The 17,905-nt window shown below is 59.3% G+C and overlaps 1 protein-coding gene across 8 annotated transcripts in view; it reads left to right on the top strand.

Annotated features, from left to right (window-relative positions):
* PPP1R12B (protein phosphatase 1 regulatory subunit 12B) overlaps window positions 1–17,905 on the top strand; it is a 170,588-nt gene that overhangs the window by 133,801 nt on the left and 18,882 nt on the right. For 7 of the 8 annotated variants that reach the window (XM_070768778.1, XM_070768780.1, XM_070768779.1 and 4 more), the window contains one exon: window positions 17,479–17,495. The exons of the other annotated variant lie outside the window; for it this stretch is intronic. In XM_070768778.1, the coding sequence (XP_070624879.1) occupies window positions 17,479–17,495 (17 nt within the window). The remainder of the gene's footprint in view (window positions 1–17,478; window positions 17,496–17,905) is intronic. 8 annotated transcript variants of the gene reach the window in all.

The following is a 17,905-nucleotide window of genomic DNA, read 5'->3' as shown; positions in this document are numbered from 1 at the left end:
AGTGCAGTAGAAAGGGTGAGATAAAGAGACGGGCAGAAATCAACGGACCGGAAACGAATCAGCCTAGAGGTGATCTGTGAGACCAGAAGCTGATTCCGTGAAGAGACATAAAATACGGTAAACCTCTGACACACGATGGCTTGGGGGCTGGTGGGGACAGTCAGAATGAACAGTACCGGAAGGGAGGGGGACAGAAAAGAGAAAACGGACATTAATCATGTGTTTTTGAACAGCATTATGACCATAAGCATGAAAACTTGGTTTAAGCAGATACTTTTCTGGGAAAATATAAAATACCAAAATTATTCAAGAAGTAATAGGAAAATAGAAAAGCCCCATAACCACCAGAGGAAATCGGGTAATACTCTAACCACCGCCTTCCAAGCCTGGGCCAGAGACGCCAGGCCTGAGCCAATCTGCGGAGGGTTTACCAGGCCTCGGGGGCTCGATCAGAGGGGGTCTGCCCCTACCGCTGTTCAGAGATGGGGAAGGAAACCGGAGTCCACCCAGATGTGGGGTAAGGACCGGCTCTCCTCAGGAGGGCTCCTCCCAGAGGCAGGGAAGGTAGGAGTCTGCTTTGTGGTGAAGCTCCTGCTGTGTCCTCCTTGCTCAGGAGTCTGTGCCCGGCCCCCAGAGGGTACCTCCCCTCACACAGACCAAGGATGCAGATGGAGGTGGGGAAATGGGCAGAGACGGGATGCCTGGCAAAGAGCTCCTTTTTCCCCTCCCACTATGGTGCTGGTGGCCCCTCCAGGCACCCAGTAATGAAAACAGCAGCATAAGTCCATGGAGCTCCTAGGACCCCAGACTCTTCTTCTGAGTGTGTGCTGGCGTGTGCTGGCCTCCTCTCAGTGGGAAGACCTGTTTGGGAAGTCCGTTGCATGGGCACTCAGTGGTGTTCAGTGGATTGATGGGAGAAAATCAAATTGATGGTTAAAAGTAGAAAATACTTTATTTGGCCCTATATTCATAAGTACACCTGAAAGTTGTTGTTGTTCCAGATTCTCGGTTACAGAAGGAGGAACGGAGATCTGAACTATTTATAGTTAATGATTGTTAATAACTTGACTCGTTGCCTCCTTCCCTAGATCTGAACTAAAGTATTGTATATTATGGTGTCTCAGAAGTTTATACACTAAGCTGTCCCCCAAAATCGATTTGCAAGAAGAGCAGCAGGAGGATTTTTAAAAGACTAAATACTGGCTGCCAGACTCTGAGCAGACCTCCCTGGGGCCGGGAGAGCCTGTTGAAAGTCTCCCTCACCTTCCCGAACCAACAGCCTGCCCTCAACCCCATCCCCGCCGCTCTTCTGAAGAGGCCACAGTTCAGGATGAGTGGGTTTCAGGGTGGGATCTTCAGAGAAGTCTAGACCTCACATTTCTGGCTAAATTTCTACAGTGTCTATTTGTTAACTTAAACGTTTCATCCCAGGGGTCAGCTGTGATCCTCAAAAGTGCAGCCAGAGGCCCTTTTCTGACCCCTTGGCCAGAAGCTCCAGAATTGTATGCGGCAGCCCCGGGTCTGCTTTTGTGACCAATTCCAAGAGGTTATGCTTTATCGCTCAGTCGTGTCCAACTCTGCAACCCCATGGACTGCAGCATGCCAGGCTCCCCTTTCCTTCACTGTCTCCTGGAGTTTACCCAAACTCATGTTCACTGAGTCAGTGATGCCATCCAACCATCTCATCCTCTGTCGTCATCTCCTCCTGCCTTCAATCTTTCCAAGCATCAGGGTCTTTTATAATGAGTCGGCTCTTTGCTTCACGTGACCAAAGTATTGGAGCTTCAGCATCAGTCCTTCCAATGAATATTCAGGACTGATTTCCTTTAAGATGGATTGGTTGGATCTCCCTGCAGTCCTGCTGCTAAGTTGCTTCAGTCGTGTCCGACTGTGCGACCCCGTAGACGGCAGCCCATCAGGCTCCACCGTCCTGGGGATTCTCCAGGCAAGAACACTGGAGCGAGTTGCCATTTCCTTCTCCAATGCATGAAAGTGAAAAGTGAAAGTGAAGTCGCTCAATCGTGTCCGACTCTTCGAGACCCCATGGACTGGAGCCCACTAGGTTCCTCTGTCCATGGGATTTTCCAGGCAAGAGTACTGGAGTGGGGTGCCATTGCCTTGTCCGCCTTGCAGTCCTAGGGACTCTTAAAAGTCTTCTCCAACACCACAGTGCAAAAGCATCAATTTTTCGACGCTCAGCTTTCTTTATAGTCCAACTCTCACATCCATACGTGACTGCTAAGCTTTGACTAGATGGATCTTTGTTGGCAAAGTGGTGTCTCTGCTTTTTAACATGCTGTCTAGGTTGGTCATAGCTTTTCTTCCAAGGAGTAAGTGTCTTTTAATTTCATGGCTGCAGTCATTGTCCACAATGATTTTGGAGCCAAGAAAATAAAATCTGCCGCTGTTTCCATTGTTTCCCCATCTATTTCCCATGAAGTGATGGGACTGGATGCCATGATCTTAGCTTTTTGAATGTTGAGTTTTAAGCCACCTTTTTCACTTGTCTTTCCTCAAGAGGCTCTTTAGTTCTTCGCTTTCTGCCATAAGGGTGGTGTCATCTGCATAGCTGAGGTTATTGATATTTCTCCCGGCAATCTTGATTCCAGCTTGTGCTTCCTCCAGCCCAGTGTTTCTCACGATGTACCCTGCATAGAAGTTAAATAAGCAGAGTTGACAATACAGAGCCTTGACGTACTCCTTTACCTCTAAACCAGTCCCTTATTCCATGTCCAGTTGTAACCGTTGCTTCCTGACCTGCACAGGTTATATGTCCCATGATAAAATACACCCCCTTTGGGTTTGCTGTCTGATTATGAGACTGTTTTTAGCTGTTGTTTGTGTTTGGCATGCAGTTCTGTGGGTATATCCACTCCATTTCTGGGTACATACATTTGTGTTTGTATATTCTACCCTTAGGATTTAAAAAAATTAGTTTGACATGAACCAAAGAGTAAGTGGTACGTAGATATATAGAAATATATATGGGCTTCCCTGGTGACTCAGTGGTAAAGAATCTGCCTGCAGTGCAGGGAGTGAGGGTTCAATCCCTGGATCAGAAAGATCCCCTGGAGGAGGAAATGGCAGTCCGCTCCAGTATTCCTGCCCAGAGAATCCCACGGACAGAGGGGCCTGGTGGGCTGCAGTCTCTGTCTCTGAGCACTTAGATCTGTTCTGAGTAAACACGAGGCCCCTGCTGCAGGCTGGTCTGTGTGGAATGGCAGGTCCAGCCGACACAGGAGTTGTGTCATAGTACGCCGTGTTTGCCGCCTGCTCACACAGGCTGAATTTGGAGGCAGCTGCCGTCTGCGCTTCTCGGGGGGTGAGCACAGTCCAGAGTTGTCCGTTCACGGGGGAGTGTGGGAAGCATGTTCCTCATTGAGGAAGGAGGCGCTGGGACTCCGTATGTTCCTTCTCGAGACGGCGGCTCGGGCTGGCGGCGCGCAGGCGGCCTGGCCTCAGCGCACACGCTCTTCTGAGGGGCGGCTGGGTCAGCCATGCTGCTGCTTCGGGGCGCGTTTTACCAAACGTCGTCGCTCCTAAACCGTGCACTCAGTTTCCTTTGTTTAAGACGTAAGGGGAGACATTAGAAATGACTCACATGGCTCATCGATTCTGAACCAAAAAGCCCACTGAGGGAGGCTGGGAGAGCCCTTGGGGAGCAGGTGGGCAGGACACACAGCTTCCCTGCTGTGTGCGGACGCCTGCGGGCACACGTGCCGTCAGACGCAGGGGGCACGCAGGGGCCTGCGTCTGGTCCCATGTTGTCGGAGGTTCTGCTGAGCTGACAGCCTGGGACTCTGGTTCAGTTATAACAGAGAACCTCCTAACATTGCTGAACTTTTTTCCTTTGTCTCCCTGGAAGAAAGGAAGCACAAACCCAACATTCTCTCCCGCCTGCCTGTGTGGAAATACATGGTGTAGCGCTCTCTGGAGGGCGCCTTTCCTGGGCGCTTCGGTGACGAGGCTGAGAGAGGAAAGGCCAGACCCTCGGGTGGAGACCGAGGGGGCCACTCTTACCACGCCGCTGCTCCATGCCGCGCGTCTGACTGAGCAGCCGCCCCATGGGGACGTGTGTGCCCAGGTCAGAAGGTCACGCTTCGTGACGGGGCCGCGTGGAGAGACATGGGGTGCTTTCGTCTCTGGCCGCCCGATGCAGCAGTGGTCCTGCAACACGGCGCTCCCTGGAAACCAGACGGGCTCCACCCAAAGGCGCGGCGCTGGGGCCATCGGGGCGGGAAGGACACGGACGTCCTCGGGGCCAGCGCCTCGTCAGTGAGGAGGGAGACAGTAAGGGCTTGTTGCCGGCTTGAAGAAAAAGTCAAGCATATAAAAGGACCAGTGGATAAAGAAAGAGCTGAGATTTACCTTTCTGGAGAATTCATCTCTGTCCCTGCACGCCTGCCGCTTCCTGTGAGCGTCTCGGACGGCCAGCATCTACACGAACCGCTGGAGCTGTCCGCCCTTCCCCGACACCTGGAGATGCTTTGCTGAAGTCAGGGCTCCCTGCCGGGCCCTGTGCCTCGCTCCTCTCCCACTGGCTGCACATCTCCTGCCACGTCGTCAGCCCGCAAGGGCTTGTCTCCCCGTCTGTAGGGTGGTCGTCCTTTTCCGTGTTGGGGAGAGGGCCGGGCGAGATGATGGGTGTTAGAGACACTGAGACACGGAGGGCTTGACGGTCATCGGTGCTGCTGAGACGCAGACGAGAGATGCACAGGGACAGCAGGGAGCAGCTGCCCGCAAGGAGCGGGTCGCCGCACCGGGGGCGGTGCCGGCCCTCGGGGTCTCTCAGATCAGACAGCGCCTGACCTCCCCAGCTTGTCGCGCTGTGGGAATATCTTCTCGGTGTTTCTCTTCTAAGTGGAACACGTGCCCCCAAAGGCGGGAGTAGCCATGTGAGTAGGGTTCAGAAGGTCAGACTTACGGGTCTGAGCCCCAAGATCCCTGCCTTTTGGGTGCATGTAACTGGCTCGTGGTAGAACTGGTCAGTCCTCCTAGGGGGGTTTAGATTGGGAATGGATCAGGGCCCCTGTATAGACGTTTCAGCCTGTATTCTTCAGAGCAGGCCCAGTTCCCTTGATTCAGCTTCAGAAGTTGCTCAGAAGGGTGGGGAAGATACCCGGGCGTTGGAGGGAAGGGGGCTTGCTGGGGGCGAGTGGGGCAGGAGGCGGGATGCTGAGTGCCTCGTTACTTCGGGGATGGAGCCGCTGGCTGAGAAAGCGCTTGGCCTGGAAGTGCTGGCTACCGTGGCGATGGCGCAGAGCGCAGAGCGCAAGAGATTAAACTTGAGATGTTTTAAGGCCAAACGCAGAGCCCTTCCACACCAAGCAGAGAAATTCCTCTGCTTAACTCTGGACTCCCCGCAGCCTCTGTCCTCTGCTTGCTCCTCCTGGCTCTGTCCGCCCCTCATGATCCTCCAGTGATGGCATTTTGTAAAACTCTGCCGAGCTGTGTTCTCAGAGGCTCCGCCGCCAGGGTCTCGTGTGCGGAGAGCTTCCTCCACTGTGGCCGGAGTTTCAACTTGCGGCTTCCTCACGGGGCGGCAGGAGTGACGTGTGGTTACACTTGGACATGAAAGGCCTCCGTGTGCCTGTCTGGGCTTTGTCGTTCACGGGCCCAGATGTGGAAGAGTCCCCGCTCCCCCCGGCTTAGCCCCCAGGGCCCCCTGCGTTCCCAGGAGCCACGGGCTTTCTCCTCCTCCTGCAAGTGCCAACCCGAGTGAGTTCCGAGTGGAAAGTGCATCTCTGCCCTTGGCCCTCGCCCAGCATTCCTCGCTGAGCGAATAGGATTTGGAATGTCAGAGTGGAGGGCGGGAGCATGTGGGGCCGCGTGTTTATATGTAAGAGCAGCCTCCTCGGACTTCCCCAGACCGCTTCCTTCTCCTGAGCCCTGGCTGCCTTATTTACGTTTGGCGTCTGTATGTTTAAGTCCTTTAAGCTGCGTTTGTCGCGGCCAGCGGTCACAGGGCCCAGTGCAGCCCCGGCGCCTGGCTCCGGGAGGCGGCATGGTGTCCAGGGGGCTGGTGCGTCCTCCCCGCAGATGAATACAGGGCGGCTGTTTGCAGGCTCATCCTCCCGGGCGTGACCTGTGCTCCCGGAGCCTGGACCTCATTCTGCGGGTGCGGGCCTCCGTGAGAAGCTCCTCGGGGAAAAGCAGGCTGGGCTGGACTGGACGCGCTCAGACCCCGCGTGGACTCACCGACGGGGCCTCCCCCGTGACCTGCTCAGCTCTGAGGCGCGATCGGAGGCATTCGGTGGCCCTGCCCCTCCCTGCACCCCCCTGGGGCCATGTCCTCCCTGCACGGCCGGGGCAAGGACCTCGCTCGGAGCAGGACGGCCCAGTCGGACTCACCCCCGGCCTCGCCCTCCCCGACGGCCAAGACTCTCCGAGTAAGCAGACCCCTTCCATCTGTGCTCTGTCGGGGTGGGGCTGTGGGCTGAGCCCTGGGGTCTGTGGGGTCAGGGCCAGGCTGAGGTCTGGGGTCTGTGGGGTCGGGGCTGGGCTATGACGCCCTGGGGTATGTTGGAGTCGGGTTGGGCCCTGGGGTGTGTTGGGGTCAGGCTGTGCCATGGGGTCAGGTTGCCCCTGGGCTATGTCAGAGCCAGGCTGGGCCCTGGGGTCTGGGCTTGGGGGTGGGCTATGTGCTGGGCCCTGGGATGTGTTGGGGTCGGGCTGTGCCATGGGGTCAGGTTGCCCCTGGGCTGTGTCGGAGCCAGGCTGTGCCATGGGATCTGGGCTCAGGTGTAGGCTGTGGGCTGGGCCCTGGGGTCTGTGGGGCCAGGCTGGCCCTGGGGTCTGGGCTCGGAGATAGGCTGTGGGCTGACCCCTGGGGTCTGTGGGGTTGGGGCCAGGCTCTGTACTGGCCCTGGGTGTGTTAGGGTCGGGCTGTGCCATGGGGTCAAGCTGGGCCCTGGGGTCTGCTGGAGTCGGGCTGGGCCCTGGCGTCTGGGCTCGGGGGTAGGCTGTGGGCTGGGCTCTAGGGTCTGTGGGGCTGGGCTGGGCTGAGGTCTGGGGTCTGTGGGGTCAGGCTGGGCCTTGGGGTCAGCCTGGCCCTGGGGTCTGGGCTCGGGGGTAGGCTGTGGACTGGGCCCTGGGGCCTGTGGGGCCGGGCTGGCCCTGGGGTCAGGCTGGGCAGAGGTGCTGCGGGGCGGCCTTGGAAAGCTCAGGTGGAGCTCCTCGCCAACAGCAGAGTGGAGGCCAGCTGTGCTCAGCGGCCCCTCCCTGTGACGTTCGGGTCGGCGCTGTGTCCCCAGGGCCGCGGAAGCATGTGCGGTGACCTCAGGCAAGCGCAGGCTCTGTGTGTGTGCGCGGGGTACCTCTGAGTGATGGACAGCAGAGGGCAGACTTTCCGGACACGGGGTCCCAGTCCTCGGTGGCCATCAGGAAATTCTGTGCTGGAGAAGCCGAAGGCGCCCCTGCTGGCTGTGATGGCCCCGGCAGCTCCCACTTCAGGGCGCGTGTCTGCACGTGGCAGCAAGCGCCCTGCTCGGGGGGCGGTCGGGGGTCGGGACGGCTCCTCCTGGGGGGTGGCCACGGCTCTCCTATTTGGAGGGGAACCCTGAAGGAGTCTTGTGTGTCTTCTGAGCAATTCTATATGTGCTTTCAGTGAATTTCTCATGGTGTGAATGACTGCACGGCCTCTCCTGTGTGTGTCCTGGGAGTGTGGGGGCCTCTTTGCACATGGCCTGGCCGCTGTCGTCCCTAAGGAGCTGGGGAGCCCGCGCCCCGCAGCTGCCAGGCAGGGCCCGCGGGTGGGGTCAGCTGGGCCATCCTGTGGTGAGAGGAGCCCCGGTCAGCATCGCTCAGCCCTGGGGCCGCTCCCAGAGCAGTGCCTCCTGGCAGCACCCTGCTCGGGTCTCCAGGGACGCCCCTTTCCCATGCTGGGGAGCCTGTGTCCTCTCTACACGGGCTGCAGCTTACTTCCTGTCTCAGTCCCCAGTGGCCACCTGTCCCCCAACTTTTGGGCAAAGGCCACGGTGGAGAGAGTCGAGGCTCTGGGATAGAGGGGCCAAAACCCGGCCTGGGTGCAGCTTCTCGGGTCAGGGAGCGGCCGGGCTCCCACTGCTGGCTGCAGCCCCGGGGACCCAGGCAGCCTGGGCCTGCGCTGTGGAAAGCCCTCCCGCTCCGCTCAGGTGTCAGACACGCAGACTAACCGGGGGCTGTCGACACTCGGGACAGGCGGGGAACCCTGGTTTCATCTCCCAGCAGGCCTTGGCTCGTGTCCTGTGGGGTCCGCGCCAGCGTCTCCTCTGCCTCCTAATGCTGCTTCCGGGCGCGTGTGCAGCACAGATGCCCCGAGGACAGGCCAGGCCGCGGTTCCAAGCCCCGGGGGCCTGCTGAGGGTGCTGCCATCCCCTCATCCTCCCCAGAGAGTGTGGAACCCGGCCCAGCCCCTTGTCAGCAAGCACGCGGCAAATACTCGTGAGGGTTGAGGACCCACAGCTCCCAAACAGCCGTTACGAGCTTGAGTGGCCCTGGGATGTGGTGGTGCCACAGGAGACTGAGATTGCGGGCCCCGGGAGCCAGGCCCCCAGGGCCCCTGAGCCCCCTCCGGGGCAGAATCGCTGGCCTGCCGGCAGAGGACCTGGGGCACCCTGCTGGGAACGGCTGTCCTGCCGGAGGCCACACGCCACCGGAGCCAGTTCTGCAGGCCCGAGGCTCGAAGCCCCCACTAAGGAAAATTGTGTCATCCAAAGGGCTAAACAGCAAATGCTTCCATTTTCCTTTCCTGTAAGGAAAACATCTCAGAGGAATTGTGAGGTTGCGGCTGTTCTCATGGGGGAGTTCAGGGCATGTTGCTCTTCAGTGCTCAGGAAGCCTGTAAACTGCAGCTCAAACGGGTTATTTCTGACTCTAGAAAACAAACGACAGGGTGAGTTTTCAGGAGTTGGAAAGTGAAACTGTGTTATCATGCCTCTGAACTCCCAGCAGCGTCTGGCACTTTTAATATTATGTAATTCAGCGTCTCTGTACGTGGTAAAACGACGACCTTTTCAAGATAATGTAGTAAGCTAATGTTTGCCTGGAGATTGTGCAACTAACATCCTGCTTAATATTCACTTACGTGCAAAAGATACGTCCTCCCCAACCAAGGGTCTAGTTGACTTTCTGTAGTTTGTCATTTTAAAATGATAAAGTTTTCATTCTCTGAGCCCCTGATTATACTCCTACACACGGCTTTAAATCCAGCCCCATGAGGAGGGCGCCCGCCACCCGCCCATGGCTTTAAATCCAGCCCCATGAGGAGGGCGCCGCCACCCTCCCTCCTGACCCACAATGCTGGTCCCCGCTGCCCCTTTCACAGCAGACTCGCACTAGTTCAGCGTCTCTGTCTGAAAACTGAGGGGTGGTCCCCGAGTGACAGGCCTGCCGTCTCTGACCTCTTGCTCAGGGAAAGCCAGACAGCTTCCAGAGTCCCGCGCGAGTCTCCCCCCGCGTTGATTGACGAGCACTTGAAGGTCGGCCTCTCTTCACACCCTGAGCAGCTCCGCCAGGTGCCTGGCTCACGCACGCACTGTGGTTCAGGCGCTCCGACTCTTCGCGACCCCATGAGGGGAGCACGCCAGGCTTCCCTGTCCTTCACCAACTCCCGGAGTTTGCTCAAACTCATGTCCATTGAATCAGTGATGCCATACAAACTGCCTTTTGATGTAATTTTCCAATATACAAAAATAATCCCGAGCTACTAGTGTCGTAGATGCCTCCAGCTCTTTTTTGCTCTGTAACCACTGTGACTATTTATCGGGTTTCAAGTCTATAAATTCTCTTAAAAACTAGTCAGTTTACATGGTTTAGCATTTTTAAATCATCTTGAAAGTAAGAGCCAGGTAACCTCTGGTCAATATTCTCAAAATATCATTTGCTAATTTACCAAAACATCCCTCAGTACAGGGCATACCAGAGATAACAATGCCCGAGAAGGTCTCACGTCTGCAGATAACAGTGCCCGAGAAGGTCTCACGTCTGCAGATAACAGTGCCCGAGAAAGTCTCACGTCTGCAGATAACAGTGCCCGAGAAGGTCTCACGTCTGCAGATAACAGTGCCCGAGAAGGTCTCACGTCTGCAGATAACAGTGCCCGAGAAGGTCTCACGTCTGCAGATAACAGTGCCGAGAAAGTCTCATGTCTGCAGTGCTTGGTTGACATTGTTCTACCAAATAGTCTTGGCGTAAGTGGGACATCAGCTGCGCCCTGGGAGTCTTTTAATTAGACAGATTTTCTTTGAATTGCTTGGTATTTATGATAATAGGATTTGACCTGCATCTATAAACCAAGATCAGTAGTATTTTCCCCATGTAACCTGGCTTGTTATTCCTTCAGGACTTATATCTCAACAGAAAATACACAGATTTTACATAATATTTTTCACCCTAGCTATTAATGTGAATAAAGGGAACATTTTACCAGCTAAAATTGTAACCAGCTCTACAAACTAACAAGGGTACGTTTGGTGTTGGGTCCTGTGGCAGCAGGGAGTGCTCACCCACCCCATGAGGCATCTGCCTCCCAGACAGAGGGGAGCGACCACCCCACAAAGCACCTGTCTCCCTGCCTGCCCCACCCTTTGCTGTGCCTGGTGTCTCCAGCTCCCCCCACCCCACCAGCCCCTATGGCAGACAGTGAGCAGCCCCATAGGTGTCACTTTCTCCTGCTGCCCCCATCCTGACCCGGCACTTACGGTCTGGGATGCGGTCTTGACTCCATTTTAGAACCTGTTGTCCCAGGATGAGAAGCGTTGTCTGGGTGAATAATACAGACCAGGGGCGCGGGTGGCTGGCTGTTGCTTTCTTTCTAATCAGAACCACCGGTGTGCTGGGTTTGGTTTGGTCTTTTAAATCCACGGAGTAGAAGCTCGTCAGCAGTGACTCTTCAGCAGGAAGCGCCTCACGAGAACGGGAGGGCCTGTCGGCCTGGAAGCAGGTCCCACCGCCGTCGCAGCAGCGCCCCGAGTCGCGAGTCGACTGGGCTGGGTCAGCCACAGAGGAGAGGCTTGCAGACCAGAGGCTGGTTCTGGGACTCTCGGCACTGTGGTGGATCTTCCCTGGGGACCGTTCCACGCGCAACGGGCCGATTCTAGACCCGGGAGTGAGACGGAAGGACTCCCTGCCCGGAGGCCTGCCGGCTCACAGGGGAGATGAGGAGAAACACAGGGGTCACTGCGGGGCAGAGGGAGCCTTGTGGTCAAGGTGAGGGCGCGGGTGCGGTGCTGGGCGCAGGAGGCCCGTTGGGCAGTAGGCGCATCTGCCTGGAAGGCGGGGGGGCGGGGGCGGCCCAGCGTGACCCGCAGGCCGCGGTATGGGCAGCTCCGGAGAAGATGGCAGACACAGCCCTGCGGCGACGTGTCCAGTGAGAGGTGCTTTGGGAGGCTCAGGGGTGATGGGAAGTGGTTGGTCTAAAGCTCAGGAGAAAATCACGGGCAGAGAGTGCTTAGATGTGTGACCTAAACCATGGGGAGCAGCAGGGAGCACAGCCCGGGGAGGAGCCGCAGCGGCCAGGGCTCCACCCGGGCCGCCCCTGCAGGGAGCTAGGGCCCACATCTGGCTGTTACGGTGACGAGCGTCCATCCCAGAGAACCCGGGAGCGGAGGGTCGTGGAGGGCAGTGGGGTTGAGAGGCTGGGGCTCCAGTCTGCCTTCCACGGCCCACGTCTCCTGTTTGAGACGGTTCCAGGGCCCAGCATGGCTCTCGCTGTCTCTCGGCCTCATCCCCCACGGGCGGGCCGACGGTTACAGTCAGGAGACGGGAGAGGCTCGAGCCGGCCTTTCGTTCCTCTGGTTCCTGGTCCTGAGTGTGTGTCCCGCAGGGGCCAGCGCAGTCCCAGCCCGGAGCCCCACCGCCTTCTTGGACCGCAGAGCAGGCATCTTCCCCGGGAGGCCTGGCCTTGACTGCTGCCCGCTTCCCAGTGACAGCAGCGTCTTCGTGTTAGTGCATCGACCTCGAGTGGTTGGTTATCAGAGAGAGAGTGTAACTGTTCAGTCAAATAATAACCCGAAGTGCCCATGGGTTAGAGAGGGCAAGTAGGGATTAGCCTGGATAATCAAAATCTACAAATAATCAAAACCCTGGCTTGAGGGCAGGGGTGTGCTTGAGCTTACTCCTGTGGCGGCCGGCAGCCCCGCAGCCCGAGGGGCCGAGTGAGTGGGCAGCAGGGGCGGATGCTGACGGAGCTCCTCCGGTGCCTGCGCCATGCCGGTTCACTCCATCCGCACGCCGTGCAGACCCAGGACCCGTGCGCATGCGTGTTGCGTGCGGCGGGGCGCCCCTGACTGGAACCACGAGAACCGGCTCGTGTCCTTGGTCCGTGTCACCTGGCCCGTGAAGGACGCCTGGAGAGGGTGCTGTGTCCGTGGGTTCAGGACAGTTTGCGAACGGTGTTTAAGTGCAGAGGGCTTGCCCCGGGTTCTTCGGGGAAACTTTGGTACGTTCGTGTATTTCCTTCTATCAGTACACTTTGTGAGCTCCCAAAAGATCTGTGGGGCTTTCCTGGTGGCTCAGACGGTAAAGAACCTGCCTGCAATGCAGGAGACCTGTGTTCCATCCCTGCGTCGGGAAGATCCCCTGGAGAAGAGCATGGCAACCCACTCCAGTGGTCTTGCCTGGAGAATCCTCACGGCCAGAGGCGCCTGGAGGGCTACGATCATGGGGTCACAGAGTCAGACACGACTGAGCGACTACGCACAGCACGAGAGATGTGGGAATTCTGGGGAACTGGGAGTGACCACAAGGGGAAGGTGCCGGCTGGATGGAGTGGAGACTGGGCCAGCGTGACCAGAGGGGCGGCCGGGCTGCACCTCTGCCAGCGGGGACACAGAGCTCGTGCAGCGACAGCTGGTCACCTCATTTCCACCAGCCTCCCATGCGATTCGTCACGATCTGGCAGTGAGAGTTTTCAGAAATGTCTCCAGGAACTGAACGTGAGTCCTGTGTTTCTGGACTCCCTTGGTTTACTTTGCATATGCAGTAAGTACTTGGTAAAGACAAATGCAGTAAAACGCGATGAAGTCAGGTGTGATTGAATACTTTTAAAAGCTGGATTTTGCCTTCAAGTGTTGCCTCCACATCACTGCCCAGAGGACACCCACCGCCCGCGTGTCATGCTCCCGGCGTCATTCTGACTCAGGCTGTGAGCCGCCAGCCGGCCGCCGCTGCAGGGCCTTGCACTGTGGACGCTTCCTGCCCTGGGGTGCGGGGTGAGCTCGGCCGAGCCTCTGACCATGGGGCTTTCCATAACATCCTGAGCTGGTGTCCCGGCCTGGGCTGGGGCCTGCGACTGTGCTCACGTGTTTCTCCCTGGACTGTGTGGTGGGCACGCAGCCCTCGGCAAGGCGGGCCTGACCCAGCCACCAGCCCTGAGCACAGAGCGTCCCGGGCTGATGGCGGGGGAGCAGAGGAGTGTGAGGCGGCCGCATCCCTGTCGGAGGCGGGGGCTGCGGTACCAGCCCAGGGGCACAGCCGGGCTCGGCCAGGAGCCTGAACAGGGGCACAGCAGGGCAGGACCTGGCCCACACGGATGGCAGCTGTGCAAGAGAAGATGGTCCAGCGGAGACCTGGTGACACCCATCCCCAGCTTTGGGAAGCGCCTGACCCCACCGCTCTCTGCAGAGGGACAGTTTCCCTCCCCACCCCCGCGTGTAGTCCCGGATGCTGGGACAGCCCGGACTCAGGAAGGCCCTGTTCAGAGCTAAAGCCCCCGGGCCGTCGGTTCAGGCTTCCCAGACCCCAAGGCCATATCTGCATGTGGGGAAGGGCTCTCAGAGGCTCGGTGTCGTGTGGACGTTCTCAGATGTGGCCAGGTGTGAGGCGGGCCCTCGTCTGGGCGCGAGGCAGTCGCTGGCTTGGCGCCCGCTGCATCCTCTGCAGGGAGCGCGGAAACAGGCTTTCCCACGGCTCTGGAGTCAGCCCGCTGGTCTCGGCCTGGGCACGTGACGCGGTTCGTCCCTCTCCCTTGGGCCTGGCCTCCAGAGCCACGATTTTATTTTAAACTTGGTCAGAGGAGTTTGGTTTTAATTATCCACCTTCCTGAACTCCCAGTAACTCCAAGCTAAAAGCTTTTGTGGGGATTTTTCTAAGCCAGCCGCTGGTGTTTCAAGAGCCTCTACATTTCACAAATGAAAACCAGCCTGGCCCCGTCCCGTTTCAGGACAGCCTTGTGAGTCCACGGCGCCCGCGGCCCTGCTCTCTTATTAGAAACAGGCCCCGGCCAGTGAGGTCGTTAGGGAGGGTTCGCGAGTTGGCGGGGGGGTAGCCAGCTTCTTGGTTTGGGAGCGCTTCTGAGCTGCGGTCTGTCTGGGTCCTCCTCCTTCTACTTTCCATTTTCTGCGTGCCTGCTGCTTTCTGAGCAGCTTGCCGTCTCTGCTGCTGAGGCCCCAAGTTGGGCCATAAAGGCTGCGAGACTGACTGAGTAGTTTCCCTCCGCCCAGACTCAGCACACAGTCCCATCTCGCGGCCGACAGCGCTGGTCTTCAGTGCCAGCAGAGCAGCGATGTCTCTAACCGGGAGTCCTTCCTGAGACGTGCTGACTCAAGCATGGGCCGCCAGACACCTGTGCTCACCTGTGGCTCTGGAGGGCGGGGGACTCGGGCTGTGTCCAGAGCACGGGCACAAGGACGCCCGGCCTGTCCTCCGAGGGCGCGGCCTAGCTGGGCCTGGGCCCTTGCTGCCCCTGGGGCGGCTCTGGCTCCTCCCCGGGGGCCCTGGGCCCTTCCCCAACTCTCGTGATGTCCTTGACAGGCTAGCCGCCCACTCTCCCAGCCCGCTCTGAGCGCTCCCTGCAGGGACAGGCCCACACTTCCGAATGAGGTGCAGTGACAGGGAGCTGGGCTGAGTGAGTGGCAGCTCCTTTGATCGAGAAACCCAGATTTCTCTCTCCCTAAACATAGCTGGTGTTTTTCCATTAGACGCCAGATTATCTAGGGCATTAAGAAGCCAGGCACAACAGTAGTTTCTGGAATACGATCTCAGCACCAGCACCGTGCCGTCCGAGTCCGGGCTGCATCCCGAGGCCTCTACCCGTCCAGGCCCGCCTGCCCTCGGGGCTCTCAGAAGCCTCCTCGGGCTCGTTGCTGCTGCAGGGAGAGCGCCGTCTCTAGAAACCCCAGGTGTCCCCCACTGAAGTGGTGCGTGTGTGGCCGAGCTGCCTCGCCTGCACCCAGATCATGTCTCCTGAGACTCACGCTGTCCTCTGAGGGGCCGGTCACTTTCTCGAAACGTGGCTGAGGCTCGTCCTTGCAGGCAGAGGTGAAAAGCCGAGGATCCCAGAGGGCTCCAGTGGTCACAGGTTGGGAGGGGTGAGAGGTGAAAAGCCGAGGATCCCAGAGGGCTCCAGCGGTCACAGGTTGGGAGGGGTGGAGGAGGGGTCCGGTTCCCTCTGACCCCAGCATCCCCACCTTCTGGTGGAAGTCTGCCCAAGGTGGATCTTGCACCATGAGAAGCGCGGCCCCTCAGGAGAAGCAGGGGTGTATCCCTCCGGCCCCACAGGCGGCCCCTCGGGGAGCCACAGGCTGTCCTGAGGGCGGCGTGGCAGGGCTGGCCCACCGTCTGTGTAGCTTCCTTGGTGGAGGCCACGCCGTGTCCCCGCATGCGATCTGTCCCACCCGAGGACCGCAGGGGCGTGACGGCGGGAACCCACCCCAGTGGGGAGATCACCACCCCTGCCCTGCGAGGAGCGAGTCCCGGACGTGATTCGTGTGCTCTGACGGAGGTGAACTGGCTGAAGCGGACCTGGTGACGCTGAATTTCCTGTCTCCACCAGAGACAGTCCGCGCCGCAGAACTTTAAGCTGGAGACGCGGCTGAAGTCTCACCCGACAGGTCACACTCTTACAGAGAGGGCGTCAGGAACCCCCAAGCAGTAAACCTGTGGGCCACCAGACGGGCCCATCTGCGGACACCCTGCCCAGGGGCTCGGGTTTCTGTAGGAGAGACAGGAAGGGATGGTTTACCGCTCAGAGGCCCGGAATGACCGGGTGCGTGGGGTGGGTGGGAGAGCCTGACTGCCTGGCTGGGCGTGGTCCTGGGGCATCACCAGGAGGGCGGGGGGCCCTGGGGCGCGTGAGCAGCACCATCTCCCCGCTGCCTCTCCTAGCCCCGCTCCGTCTGCCCGCGCTGCTCAGGCAGGCCTGCTGGCCGCGCTCTCAGTGCCCCCGCTCGGCCTCCCCGCAGGCCCTGTGCAGCGGTCTCCATTCGCTGGGGCCCTTGCTGTCGCCCAGCCCGGGTTTGGCCTCACTTCTCTGGGGTCCGGGCTTGTCCTGATGGGCAGGCCCCGGCCATGAGCCCCCCACCCCGGCACAGCCCCTGGGGGCAGCCTGAGCACCGGCATTCAGGCCAGGCGACACCGCTGGGCTGGTGAAGAGGGGCGGGGCCGGGCCTTACAGAGGTGTCAGGAGGCGTCTGGCCCCAGGTCAGGCCTTGCAGCACCTCCTCCGTAGGTGGTGGGGCGGGTCTTCACTCAGAATGCTCACGTCCAGCTGCAGGTCACCCGGGGCCATGGTGCCATTCATGGAGGAAGGCTGGCTCTCGGCCTGTTGAGGGGGCATCTGCCAGCCGGAGGTCCAGTGGGGCGCTGTGGAAGGCAGAGCTGGTGGGCGTGAGCCCGGGTCAGGCGGGGGTTTCGGGGATGGCGCCTCGCAGCCGGGCCACCAGGTCGGGGCCCACGGCCCGCAGTGTGGGGTGCCTTCCCCGGGAAGGCCCAGCCCGGCGGGATCCTGCGCGTCCTGTTCCTCGTCCTCCCGCCTCTGTCTCCCCTTGACGATATTGTTATTAACTCCTCAGAAGAGAAAAATAAATACATCTACAGCGATGGAGGGTTTTTTTGGTTTTTGCCTGAGTTCTTTTATTAGAAAAGTGGAGATAAAGGGTAAAGGTCATCTGTGATCAAAGATAAACATGAGGCAGCCACTCTGTTAACGCTGCTGCTCGCAGTGGCCGTAAGCAGCCGGGCTCCCAGGTGAGGCCTGTGAGCCCTCCTCCCGAGGCCTCAGTGCTTTCTCGCCCTGCTCCTCCCACCGTCCGGGGGGCAAGGGGGCCTCTGCCTGCCCTCTTCTCCCTTCACCAGGGGTCTGGGGGGAGTGGGCACGGTCCTGGGCCTTCACGGAGTAGAGGAGGGCGTCCCTGAGAGCAGGGCTGGGTGTGAATGGAAGGAGATGGGTAGACGGGACACTGAGATGCAGAGAGGCGGCCTGTCAAGGCCTGCGTGGTCCTGGGACGCAGGGCTGTTTGTTGGGGGCTGGTGGTCCCGTCACAGGTCCCTGAACCCCAGCTTAACGCAACGCGCTCCCCCCTCCCCACCCAGCCGCAAGTCTTGAGCGTGCTGGGCGCGTGGGGCAGTGCCTCGCTGAGCAGCCTTTCCTCGGCCTGGGAAGCCGCACCCCGTCTGCAGCTGTGAAGCTGGGGTGTCTGGTTGGAAAGTACTCTTGGGAATGGAAACAGCCGACATCGGCCCGCGGCTGACACTGATTTCTTGTTTGTCTCCTTTCTGCAGCATGAGCGACTCTCCAGGTAAGGCCCTCCCTGCACCACACCCGTGAGTAAACGCTTGCCTGCACCGCCGCCTGCCTCAGCCTCTTTGTGTCCTCTCTTCTCTCCTTGTCCCCCGCACAACCCCTCCATCCACATCACGCTGCGTCCTGCCTCCACCTCGGTTCCCTGGGCTCGGGGGGCGTGAGCGTCCCGACAGACAGACGGCTGGACGGACAGTCTCAGCAGGAAGCAGCCAGGCCCCGAGGGAGGTGCTGATGGCGCTCGGGGCAGAGGGGTGGCCGGCCGGACCCGTGGTTCTGGGTCAGGGGCCCCAGCCCTCTCCCTGTACCCAGATGGGCCCAGGGGAAGTTTGTCCAGTGAGCTAAAGCCCTGAAAACTTGAAGAAGCCTGTCAGAGTTTGGGGAGGGGTCCTCTGTAACTTTTCACTG

This window comes from Bos indicus, chromosome 16, assembly GCF_029378745.1.
Source record: "Bos indicus isolate NIAB-ARS_2022 breed Sahiwal x Tharparkar chromosome 16, NIAB-ARS_B.indTharparkar_mat_pri_1.0, whole genome shotgun sequence".
In the NCBI taxonomy this organism is placed as follows: Eukaryota; Metazoa; Chordata; class Mammalia; order Artiodactyla; family Bovidae; genus Bos; species Bos indicus.
This window is presented reverse-complemented; position numbering and strand designations above follow the sequence as displayed.